The sequence below is a fragment of the Musa acuminata genome, chromosome BXJ1-8 (genome assembly GCF_036884655.1).
Source record: "Musa acuminata AAA Group cultivar baxijiao chromosome BXJ1-8, Cavendish_Baxijiao_AAA, whole genome shotgun sequence".
Lineage (NCBI taxonomy): Eukaryota > Viridiplantae > Streptophyta > Magnoliopsida > Zingiberales > Musaceae > Musa > Musa acuminata.
The window spans coordinates 43,511,293-43,522,931 of record NC_088334.1 but is presented as its reverse complement, the minus strand read 5'-3'; the positions used below and the strand labels follow the sequence as shown (position 1 = coordinate 43,522,931).

At 35.4% G+C, this 11,639-nt stretch overlaps 2 protein-coding genes across 4 annotated transcripts; both read right to left on the bottom strand.

Annotated features, from left to right (window-relative positions):
- Positions 1-165: 165 nt before the first annotated feature.
- On the bottom strand, positions 166-3,635 carry LOC135588010 (BI1-like protein). Its single transcript, XM_065079925.1, has 4 exons — positions 3,324-3,635; positions 2,161-2,274; positions 1,904-2,061; positions 166-592 (listed from the first exon to the last, which is right to left on the bottom strand). Exons 1-4 carry the CDS (start codon positions 3,577-3,579, stop codon positions 380-382), a joined length of 741 nt encoding a protein of 246 aa, XP_064935997.1. The 5' UTR covers positions 3,580-3,635; the 3' UTR covers positions 166-379.
- A 1,312-nt stretch (positions 3,636-4,947) lies between these two features.
- LOC135588007 (protein ABCI12, chloroplastic-like) lies at positions 4,948-11,349 on the bottom strand. 3 transcript variants are annotated; one of them, XM_065079922.1, is made up of 10 exons: positions 10,894-11,349; positions 9,579-9,695; positions 8,986-9,222; positions 7,460-7,624; positions 7,241-7,316; positions 6,531-6,595; positions 5,774-5,932; positions 5,646-5,678; positions 5,481-5,539; positions 4,948-5,376 (listed from the first exon to the last, which is right to left on the bottom strand). In XM_065079922.1, the coding sequence occupies exons 1-7, from the start codon at positions 11,323-11,325 to the stop codon at positions 5,780-5,782; spliced, it is 1,245 nt and encodes a 414-aa protein (XP_064935994.1). In that variant the 5' UTR covers positions 11,326-11,349; the 3' UTR covers positions 4,948-5,376; positions 5,481-5,539; positions 5,646-5,678; positions 5,774-5,779. The 3 variants fall into 3 exon arrangements, with proteins under 3 accessions (XP_064935994.1, XP_064935993.1, XP_064935995.1); XM_065079921.1 differs by having other exon boundaries at positions 5,481-5,536; XM_065079923.1 differs by lacking the exons at positions 4,948-5,376; positions 5,481-5,539; positions 5,646-5,678; positions 6,531-6,595 and having other exon boundaries at positions 5,780-5,932.
- Positions 11,350-11,639: the final 290 nt, after the last annotated feature.

The following is an 11,639-nucleotide window of genomic DNA, read 5'->3' as shown; positions in this document are numbered from 1 at the left end:
AGATGAATGGGTCAAGAATCCACATCCCTCGCAATTAAAACTTTCAAAGAGTTCATTCTGATCCCAACTGTGCATCACCAGATTCACAACTTGATAAGAGTGTTCATAAATCATAATTAAAAGAGGCATCAAAATTATTAACTATAAGGAAATGACTGCACAAAATAAAGCACAAGATGACAAATTGCTTAATCCTTTCATCAAGTACACACTGTAGTAATACACCAGTAGAACAATCACTAACCAGGCATGATTGCATGACAGTTTCATACATTTAATGATCCTACAGTAGTATTAAACATATACAGTATGATTTCCCCGCTGATATGAAAGATACTTTTAATCACACACACAAGTAGCAAAACCATTTGCCTTCATCCTAACCATCTGATTGCATGCCCCTAAGCATGTTCATGATAGAAAGGAACAGGTTGAGTATGTCAAGGTACAGGACAACTGATGCCCAGATGTACTCGTCATAAGTGTAGCGCTTGATCAATTGGTCTGTATCATACACGATGAAAGCAGAGAAAACAAGAGCCCCAAGCCCACCAAATATTGCAACCGATGTTGGTCCAAGGGGGAAGAATATCTGCAGTTTCAGTCATGCACCAGCACATCGTTAATGAAAAAATAATAAAAAAATTAGAGTAAGTCTTAATTCATTTTTCTGCTTGTTGGAAAACACTAATGCACGGTTTAAAGTCTCAAAATATTGGCCAATTCTGTGCTGGCCTATTTCCAAGATCAACTTGGTCCACTGGCTTCCAAGTGGCATAAGCCCATATCAGACCAATTTTCAATCTTCATGGTTAGAATGCTTCAGAACAGTATCCAACCTTTAGATTTTAAAGAACATAGATCTAGCTTTTCTTTCTTTTTTCTATTAAACATATCATTCACCACAGGAGTTTTTCTCATGCTCAGGAGTGCTGGCATTGCTGCTGTCTGATCATTGGAGGGGGTCAGAGGGGAAAAGATAAAGCAGGTCCTGCATCAACCTGACAAAGGGAAGGCCAAGACACGGTATTTTACTTATCTACACAGCTTATCACCTTTTTTGCAGATTTGATGTCGTTTTGCTGACTACCACTGGAACCCCTACATCAGCATGACAATTTTCCATGCCAGCTAAAAACTGAATTGGGGAGATACACAAAATTTTCAATTCTCGATTTACTGTATTATAGATCTAGCAAATAGGATATGCTGATATGCAATATCATATGATCTTAATTACAACATGCGAATATCTGCCATCATTCAGGCTCCTTGACAAAATAAAAAGCTTCTATTATATGCTTATCTTTTTAAACTTCAAGTGTGACTCATTTGATATTGAGATTGTATGCCTTTTAAGTAACTACAATTTCATAGATATCATCTTAATGACATTCACTGCTCTATCCTTATGCCTCATGGTACTACCAATCCACTGTTATGTCAATCCAATTTCCATAGGTCACATCTCCTCATTGATAGGCATGTAATCTCATCTGCAAGTATCTTCAACAGCACATATATCAATAATATAAGCACCACCCTATGTATTCTTTGGACATCATCACCACCACCACCATGTGGACAATACCACACAACATGCAAAACCAGTCCTCCAAAATTCATTATCGTTTGCCAATGATGTCAACAGCTAGCATTGGGACTACCCAAGATCAAGAACAGTTATTGATCCTAGTGATCTTTGGTAGACAGGATCATTTTAGGCTCACTTTAGTAATATGTAATTGTGCATTGCCTTAAAGTAGACAGTCTCTCAAAGGCAAGTATGATTGTCACTAGCATTGAATGATACTTTCCTATATATACTAGAGAACAACAAACAACTACATTCATCTAAAAAATGAATGCCTTAGTGAATAAGGCTCCGAGGTAATTAACATACCTGGATGAAAGTTGTCAAGAGAAGCACAGTGAGAGCGGAAAATAGAATTGGTCCAAGGTAACTAAAGTCCTTGCCCTTTCTTGAAGCCCAGAAAGTATATCCAGTCAACGACAACACAACAGCAGAAGTTAAAATCAATGCTTCCAAAACAATCCTTCCTGCAGAGTAATGGAAGCAACAAGAGTTTATGAAAACAGCGTACTATTGACAAGAAAATGAATGTGAACTACAGAATATGGTTAATCTAATAGTATTACCTTGGGTATTTGCACAGGCCACACCAACACTTAAGCTTAGGCACACAGTGAACAGTCCAAGGAACAAAAAGTTTAGTGGATGCTTTTGTTGATAATGGTACAATGGGAACAACACTGTGATACAAAATTAGGTCAGTAAGTGATGTTTGACATTTTAAAAGAACAAAATATTTATACTCAAAATATATTTCTTTGGAAAAGCTAAAAAAGACATACTCATATGAAAGAGTTTCCTTTCAGAATAGACAGAAAGTTGAACTAAATTCATAACAAAAACATGATCACCGAACATCAGGTCCAAATTCTACACTTGGTTCTGAAGTGTACACTAAAAGAGGGCATTAAAAAATAAAAAGTAGTTTGGGCATAATAATTACCTAATGATGCAACTTGAAAAGTATTAGGAGACTTAGGAAAGGAGAAAGGGAACTCTAGTAGAATCTAATTTGATTCCTGTTGTGGGTTCAAGTTCTACACGGGCAGACACACGTATACACACATGTTTTTTGTACGAGGGAATCTGCAAATATGTATATATGTATAATCATATATATGGATTTATGCATGTACATACATCTATACACATACATACGTAAACTGATATTAAGATGGACCTGCAAATTCTCATCCTATGCAAACAGCTAATGAGGACACAATTAAGCATCCCTAATTGGTTTTTGTGCCTGTATATTTTACATACCATGCATGCTTTTACTTATATGACAATAAAAAAAAAATCAAACTTGCTTGCACATATTCATTACTAGATTGTCATCAGCTTATCCCATAACAAGCTAAAGTGAACATGTATCTCCACATTATCTTAGCACCATCTTCTATCCATTCGCAATACACCGGTGGCCTAATGAAGGAAAATGATAAGAGCTAAGAATGCCGATTTTAGCAAGCCTCAACGGTTAGATCTAATCGGATTCTTGATATCATCTGCAAAACCTTGATTTTTTTCCATGCTGAATTACCAGAAACGACGAGAAGAATTAATCGAATCGAAGAAACACGAAAAGAGATTCATCATCAAGCAAACCCCAACAACCAGGAAATTAAAATCGACCAAAATCGGGCGAACCAACATCACGGATCTCAGATCTACAAATCAAGTAAAAAGGAAAGGGTAAAAAGGGGAGGTACGAGCGGGGTCGCACAGAAGAGGGGAAGGAGGGCGAGGACCAGTGCGAGGCCAGGGCTGGAGGCGAGGGCCGCGTTTACGGGACGGTAGAAGACCGTTGCGGCGGAGACGGCGGTGGTGAGCAGCACCTGGACGGCGAGGATGCCGTAGACCTTGCGGATGAACCCCCACCGGAGGTCGTTCTCGCCGAGCGAGAGCCCCGGGTAGAGCGTCCCGGCCTCGATGTCGAGGCCGGGGGCGACGCCCTTCTCCACCCGATCGTATCCGTACATTCTCTTCGATGCTCTCCTGTCCTCGTCTCCAATGGTCCAACAAGGAATAATGAACGGGCCGGCGAAGCGAGCTCCTCATTTATGTACGGTGAGAGAAGAAATGTTACGAATGGATGAACGGACACGATTAATTGACCTCGAAATGTTCAACGTTTTCTTTTCAGTAAATGCACATAAAGGTAAAATTCTGGGAAAAAAATCTTTTTTTTATTATTGTCTTATTTTTTATTCCAAATTTTTCGTGATAAGATAAATAAAAAACTCTCGTCATTTGCATTGAATCGTGAACAAATCCATAATTATACTACTTAAAGTGTTTTTTACGCATCTATAAAAAAATTGTAGATTCAAAACTCAATACAAACTATAATAATAATAATAATAATAATAATAATAATAATAATAATAATAATAATAATAATAATAATTTCATAAATTTTAACTATAAATCTTTTATGTTATTAAGATTTTATAAAAAAATTATATATTTAATTAAATTTAAAATATTTAATTTTTTTTATTTATAATTTATATTTTTTTAAGTCTTCGTCTATTTATTCTCGTATCACTAAATATAATTATTTATGAATAAAAAAATTTTTCTTATTTTTTCTAATAATTTCACATATGTATCTCAACATTCTCATCTCGATAATATATATATATATATATATATATATATATATATATATATATTATTTCTTAATTATCCAACTTAAGTTCAAAAAATATTATTAGTTTCGTAACTACTTTATATATTTTTTTTAATCTTAAAGATATCTAATAATCATATAAGATTTTTTATACCCCTCACAATCTTAATCATTTTGTTTTTATCCTATAAATTATGTCTTAATCGATCTCTTCGTTTTGTTGAATAATCGATTCAAAATATTTAAAAAATTTTATCCATCCAACTTAATTATATTATCTTATCTTATTCTAGAATCATTAAAATTATATTTTATATATTCAATTTTACTCTTATTTAATCTAAAATATTTAGTTACTTAATTTAAAACTTTTAGTTTTTAGTACTTACTGTCATAGCTCAAGTTTAAAAAACTCAATACAAACTAATTTACTAATTTGATTGAGTCTCAAATAGATATTCTTAGTAGTTTAGTAATAAATATATATATAATTAATTTTTTATTAGTTATATTATTTTTTGATACGATTACATCATATTTGTGACGGTTACAAAAAAATACTATAAAAAATATTTTTGATAATATTTAAGTAATTTGGAGACACCTAAAAACCCCCAAGAAAAACACCCAAAATGAAAAAAAAAATTCCAAAATTCACCCTACTTAAAATACCATCGAATTAGAGGTTCAATGTTTTTTTCTATTTCCTTAAAAGTTTTGTGCATCATGATATTCATGAAATTTCATAGAAGTTGAACAAATTGTTTTTGCCAAGTTAATTTTGGCCAAAGAAATTCCTTGCAGTTTAATAATAAATTTAAAAAAATAACAAGGGACAAACGAGGGAGTTCATCATCTATCTTCCCTATGTCGTTGTCAATTCATTCATCAGATCATAAGAGCTTGAGATGACACAACTAAAACCTTAATGTCCTCGAACCCATTGTGCATCCCTATGCCCTAATCTACAAGCATTAGGCCTTCCACAGCAGCAACTCTGTAGATTACACAACTCATGCCAGGACGATTTGCAAGTATCACCAGAGTAACTCATGCTTTCTTGGACTATGAGACCGATTGTCTTCCGTATTAATTCGTCCAATTATTATGCATCATCATCTTGTATCATTTCATACCTGCATCCCTGAAAGAGGAGAAGAGAGTAAGCAAAGCTTAACTACGTCAGATATGCAACTCCGGTAAGCAAATCAAACACCTAAATTGTATAAATATCAAGCAAAGCGGTACCTGATGACGATGTAACATGCATGTTTCAGTCGTCGATGTTGGAAACTTCGTGAGGCCTGCTGACATGGGCAATTCTTTATTTTAGTCTATTCCTTTCAGGTTGTCCCAGCAAATGAAAGTCATAAATTTCAGCTATAAGTAATAAATCATTTAATTTTGCCAAACCTGGATATAGATTATCCTCTCTACACCAAAAACCTAAGAACAAGCAGGAGGAAGAGATATTAACCTTAAAGCTTCATAAATTTATCCTGTTTCACAATTTTTTTAGGCAAGAAGTGTTGTACACTTACCATACATTAAACTAGGAGCTGTTCGGACAGGACCGCAGCACCGATTAGACTGAGAAGAGAAAGAATGGAGACAAAATCTACAAAGCCAAGTGAGAAATCAGTGACGAGGTAGATCTTGTGCATGTTGCTGTCACCACAGAAACCTCTAGCGATCATCGCCTGCCAAACCCAAATTCAGTAAATATGTTTCGTGACAACTGCACATTCAGGGGAAGACTACCTAAGTTCAGAAGATTTTCAGATGTGATAAGAAGTCCACAAACAAACTACCAAAACACTTGTTCCACAATCCCAAATAGAAGCGAGACCAATAGAAACTGATCTAGGCTTCAGTTTGGATTCCAATGATCAAACATCAGACTAGGTGTACAGGGTAGTAAACAGTCTCGAGATGATATAAGGGACCGTGAATTTACATCATATCATATTTAAAAAAATGTTGCCTGAACGGATAAATTTCAGCATTATTGACCATGGTCAATGTAAAAGATGGCATTACCACAACCAGATTGTGTATTAGTCAAGAGCCATGGGTCAAGAGGTGCATGCCCCAAGAAATTTTCTAGCACGTCATCAAGTTTCTAAACCTTGTGAAAATTACATTTGGCTAAACATAGCACCTTTTTAATACTTATAGGCGAGCCAACATGTTAAGTTCAAATTACTACAAACTTGTAAAATTGGCCTATTTTCTTCAAAAAATCATATAACATTATTCAGTGTTGCAACTAATTGACCATGACGGAGAAAAACTAACCTTGGAAATTTGCTCAGCATGGTTAAATATATTTTTGAAGATCCGGCGGATGTACAAAAAGAAAACTGCATAAGTAAATGACACAAAAGAACTATAAGCAACTACTTTTTAAGTTCAAGCAGCTCATAAATTGTTTGTATGACAAGCTTGTGTTGTCAAAACATTGCTGGATAGACCAACATATACAAAGTCAAATCATGTAGTTGGAAAAGATCAAATCCTTTTTTTTCCCAATGCAAAAAAAATCCCATTCATCTTATTTGATGATTTAACAGATATAAAATAAAATACCCAAACAGTGAGGCCAGAAGAAAAAGTGACATGACGATTATAAGATACCAGATATTAGTTATAAGAATTGTTGGCTAAGCACAAAAAAAAAATCCATAAGAGATGTCAGACTATGTTTAAGACTCCTGTGATGATGATCAACAATCTCTTAAACACCAACCATATATATAATCTAATTGGAGGTCCTTTGGCTACCAAGATCTCCATATACAAACTGTTTTTGAGAACCAACCATGTGAAAATCTTAATTTTTTAGGAGGTAAAGCTGTAGACACAAAAAGCAAAGCCAAAGATACACCTTGTTCCACTAAAGTTTAGGAAGCACAAATATATGATATTCAACTGCTACAATAATATATATATATATATATATATATATATATATATATATATATATATATATATATGGAGACACGTACCATCGAATGTTTCCATTAGTGTTAATTGATGCCAGCTTATCCGGCGTGCAATAACGCCTAGTGCAGTATTTCGTACCTACGAAACCTCAAGCAAATTATAAGCATACATGGAAAATCTTCAGTAAATAACAAATAAAAAGAAGTTTATCAAAAAATATTTGTATATACTTGTATATGTACAAATAGATGCTCACCACTATTATTGAGTTCTCAACTTACCTCATCGAAGACAAGACTGATGAATCTCAAAGAAAGCAGTAGAGTAAGTATTATCTCAGACACAGGAACACCAACTAGAGCCAAGGGAACCATAAACCATCGCAGTGCAGATGCAAGTTGCTCGGGTGGTGTTGTTGTCAGACATAGACTAGCACTTTGGAAGATCTTTTCAAGAGACAAAAGAAAAAGGACACATCAGTTGTTAGGCACTGTGCGAATCCTCAAAGAAAGATCAAGTAGCTGCCAAGTAGCATTGTTCTAAGATATCATAATAATTTAAACAGAAAAATGAACATAGATGCAGGTACATTGACGTCTTTTGGTATGAGAAAAATCCTTAAGATGGAATGAAGTATCCACTACTTAACAATGAGTAATTTACTTCATCTTTGACACTACTTAATCATGAGTAATTTGGACAACAACCATGGGTACTTCACTTCATCTTTGACAACGTTTTGTTAAAAGCATCATCAAGTAAGTCTTATCTGAGACCTGCTTCACCTCACAAATCAAAGAACATTTGTCAGGTTATAAATGAAATTTATACACAAAAGCTTCTCCAGAACCAAAATTTTAAATCTTGGTCCAGTAACAGTTTCAGTAATCAACCGAACTGGTATAGAACTGGTGTACTGGGTGGTATTCCGAATCATACCACATGGTAACAGCCAAATGAAAATTAAAAAGAAGTTACGAAATGGTATCATTCTTTTCGGACCATTAAATACCTATCAGGGAACCTTTACATTATGGTGAAATTCACAAAACATACTTAAAGAATAGAGGCACAAATCAAAAGTACACCATATGTCGGAAAAATGCATCCAAGGTTCTAATGTTAATGGAAAGAAGAGAGTCCTTCCCGTCTTTCATAGTTAACAGCATAGTTTGGCTCACAAATTCAACTAAAAAAAGCGGATATTTTCCTTCTCTTCTATTAAAAAAATGGTATACTTTACTCAATTAGCAAACTAAAATTAGCAACTGATGTAGTTAAGCACGAGCAGTTTGGCAAATATTTCTCACAGAAATTAAAATCTCTGAAAATCTGATACCAAGTCTGACAGAAAATTTGTAATCTTCCTTCTTTAAATGGCTTATATTAAATGTCCAAACATTTAAAAACATCATGAAACCTTGACCTTGACAATTGAGGTTTATTTCTCCACCCTTTAAACAGTTGGTGAAATTTAGACAAGGTAAGTTTTCTCAAAATCACGTCCTTCTTAAAATAAAATATATCAATAATAATTTCTAAATTTTCAACATTTTCATTTTAAAACAAAGACAGCAAGACTTTCTCATAGCAAAGAAAGCTTTCAATGGCAAATTCCAACTGCAATAATAAAAAATAACAGCAAAACAAAATACATATGGAAGCCCTTTTGGATATAACATTTTGATTTAGAAAAGAAAAACACCACCTAAAGAAGATGATCTTAAGATTAACTAATTCAAAAGGACCAATAAGTTATGAGTAGAAAAATAGGGTTCAAAATTCAGGTGAAAGAAAGGAACCATACAGTAAAGGATAAACAAGCAGATGTACTAGCCACTGACAGGCCTTTCCTTGTCAATTGCAGTGGACCTAGCTTCGTGATAATATATGAATAACCACTCAATGATGATGGAACATTTGACAATCCTGTGATTGATGGGGGAGGAGTTCTCAACTGGACAAGTGAGGGCACACTGTCAGAACCAAATCCCAACATGACAAATAAAATTCCTGATAGCAAGGCCACTCTGCCCAATTGATCCTACAAAGAAGAAAAGTTTGTTTCCTATAAGTCAATCTAATACATCAAAATAATGATCATATACATCTCAGTAAAAGAATGCATGATAAACTAGGAAAATAGGATAATATTAAGAACAAGATTTACCCATCTTAACAGAAAATAATAACAAGAATAACAATACTTAATAAATACATGACATATTATTGGTCCTAAACTTTTTGTGCCTAATCTAACTCTTCAGTGCCTAGGAAGTTTAACTTTTGCGCTAGGATCCACATAAAACAATTTACTGTAGGATATTAACTGTCTAAGCTTGAGTGTACCTTGGCCAAAACAAGAAATCAATGAGTGAAATTAATTAGTTTCAAGCATACCGTCCAAATACGAGATGGAAGGATGCAAATTGACAGTAGGGTGATGTACAAAACCAAACCAAGGCGCATGTAGATATGTGATCTTGCTGGTAAGACAACGAGAACCAACAGCCACACCTGCACAAAGTAAAATATAAACAATCAGAATTGATGTGGAAGAATATTCAGAACAAGTTAATAAGAACATAAAGAAGAGCAATATAGCAGGTATGAATATGGACAAAAGGATAGAAATTTGGAAGACACTAAATAAACAGGGACAAAAAATAGCCATGCAAAGCCATATAAATGCTAAAAGCCATTATCCAGAATAACAAAACCTCAAAGTATTTACATGTTATGCTGATGCACTGGTAAGGACAAAAGAAACTTAAACTCTGAAGCAATTAATTCCTCACAGATTCATTAATGATATGATAGCATACCCAGAAAAAGATTTAATGTGCCAAATTTCTTAACATTAGAGATGGCATCCAGAAGCAACTAGAAACTAATCAACTTCTAGATGTAAATTAGATGCTAAGACATTTCAAAACCACTTCATCATGCATCATAATGCAAACTAAGCCAGACAAAACTAACAGGTAATCAATTTCCTCTTCACATCTCAAGTGACAATGATCAGATATGTAAACAATGGGAATCTGCACGCGACTGAAAAATAACTAGACCTCCAAAAAATTAAAAAAGAATCTAAGCACCTAACTATACTATGGCAAACGGTAAGAAAACAAAAAACAAAATATTCCAATTGTCTGAGAAAACACAAAAGAAAAAACACATGTAACTGTATAGTCACACATCCAAGCACACAGATGAACTTGTGTTAAAGGATGACAATAGACATGGGGCCTATGAGCTTCAAAACTAATAATGAGGCAACTATGAGATGCTTCCAGCCCCATGGTGTAAGTACTGGATATGACCCTATGTATTAGTGGTGGAAAACCCAGAAGCCAAGCAACAAGGGTATATTTAGATTGTATGCATGCAAACTATGGCACCCTTGCTAAACTATGCAGACATGACTACGGCCCTTAAGAAAGGACTTCTTCAATGTGTGTTTATTAGATTCCTAGGGGAATTAGCTAAGATCCACTAGTCTTCGTGATCAAAGATGCACTACCAACCCACAAATGCATCGCGAATTTAGGTCACAGAATTAGCTCCATAAATCAAGTATAGTACCTTTCTTATTGATACGAAACAATGCAATTTCAAGTCGAGTCCAGCAAGGTCTCGCAGACCATCTATTTGCTCAAATGACAACCAGAACACCAGAAGGAATTCGCGTCATAAAAGCAATGTTCTTTACCAATTTGATACGGGGATCAACGGAGTGGAGGAAGGTGCGGGGGGACTCGATGAACTGGCCGATGGGGCTAGAAGTGGCCCCAGAAATGAGCCTGAGAATCCTCTCGGGGGCGACGCCGACACCGCGGGGGATCAACGACGCCCATCTTGCAGCTGCTTCTGCTGCCGATTTTGCTGTTCCCCCTCGTCCGGTGCCGTCTTCGCCATCTCGCTCGGCCACCGTGCAGCTGACAGGGGCGGTCCTCCTCCTCCTCCTCCTCCCCATCCACGTCACGGGGGGGCGCCATGGGATGAGGAGGATTGTGGTGGCGCGGCGACGATGAGGAACGAACGGCTGCGGAAGACGCAGACGAGTCCGAGGAGGAGAAGAGGACGATGGAGCCCGGCGAGGGAAGGATTGGAGAGGGATGGCGTGGTGGAGCCGCGACGTCATCCTGTTGCTTCTGCGCGGGTGAAATAGACGAAATGTTTTCTGATGTGAAGACACAAAGAAATACTCTTTTATGCCGCAACTCAGCAACAAAATTTGTTTTCTTAAACCGTTTTTTATAATTCAAAAATGTTTTTTGCTGCGAGTGATACTAATATAAACAAGTGTGATGCAATTACCTTTTATAACAAAACACAAACACTTGTATAAAATAAGCACATTATTTGTAGAAAAAATATTTTTATATAAATATTTTATCTTAAAAAGTCTTGACCGTTGAGCTTTTATTTAGCTCACTCGATTTTTAATAACAATCT

Excerpts from the sequence above, each read along its gene's own strand:
- LOC135588010 (XM_065079925.1), bottom strand. The coding sequence starts at position 3,579 with ATGTACGGATACGATCGGGTGGAGAAGGGCGTCGCCCCCGGCCTCGAC. Across the intron at positions 2,275-3,323 it reads CGCCCTCCTTCCCCTCTTCT|TGTTGTTCCCATTGTACCAT; the intron begins GTGCGACCCCGC and ends TTTGTATCACAG. Across the intron at positions 2,062-2,160 it reads GGCCTGTGCAAATACCCAAG|GAAGGATTGTTTTGGAAGCA; the intron begins GTAATACTATTA and ends ATTACTCTGCAG.
- LOC135588007 (XM_065079922.1), bottom strand. The coding sequence starts at position 11,325 with ATGACGTCGCGGCTCCACCACGCCATCCCTCTCCAATCCTTCCCTCGC. Across the intron at positions 7,317-7,459 it reads TCAGTCTTGTCTTCGATGAG|GTACGAAATACTGCACTAGG; the intron begins GTAAGTTGAGAA and ends GAGGTTTCGTAG. Across the intron at positions 5,933-6,530 it reads ATGCTGAGCAAATTTCCAAG|GCGATGATCGCTAGAGGTTT; the intron begins GTTAGTTTTTCT and ends TGGGTTTGGCAG.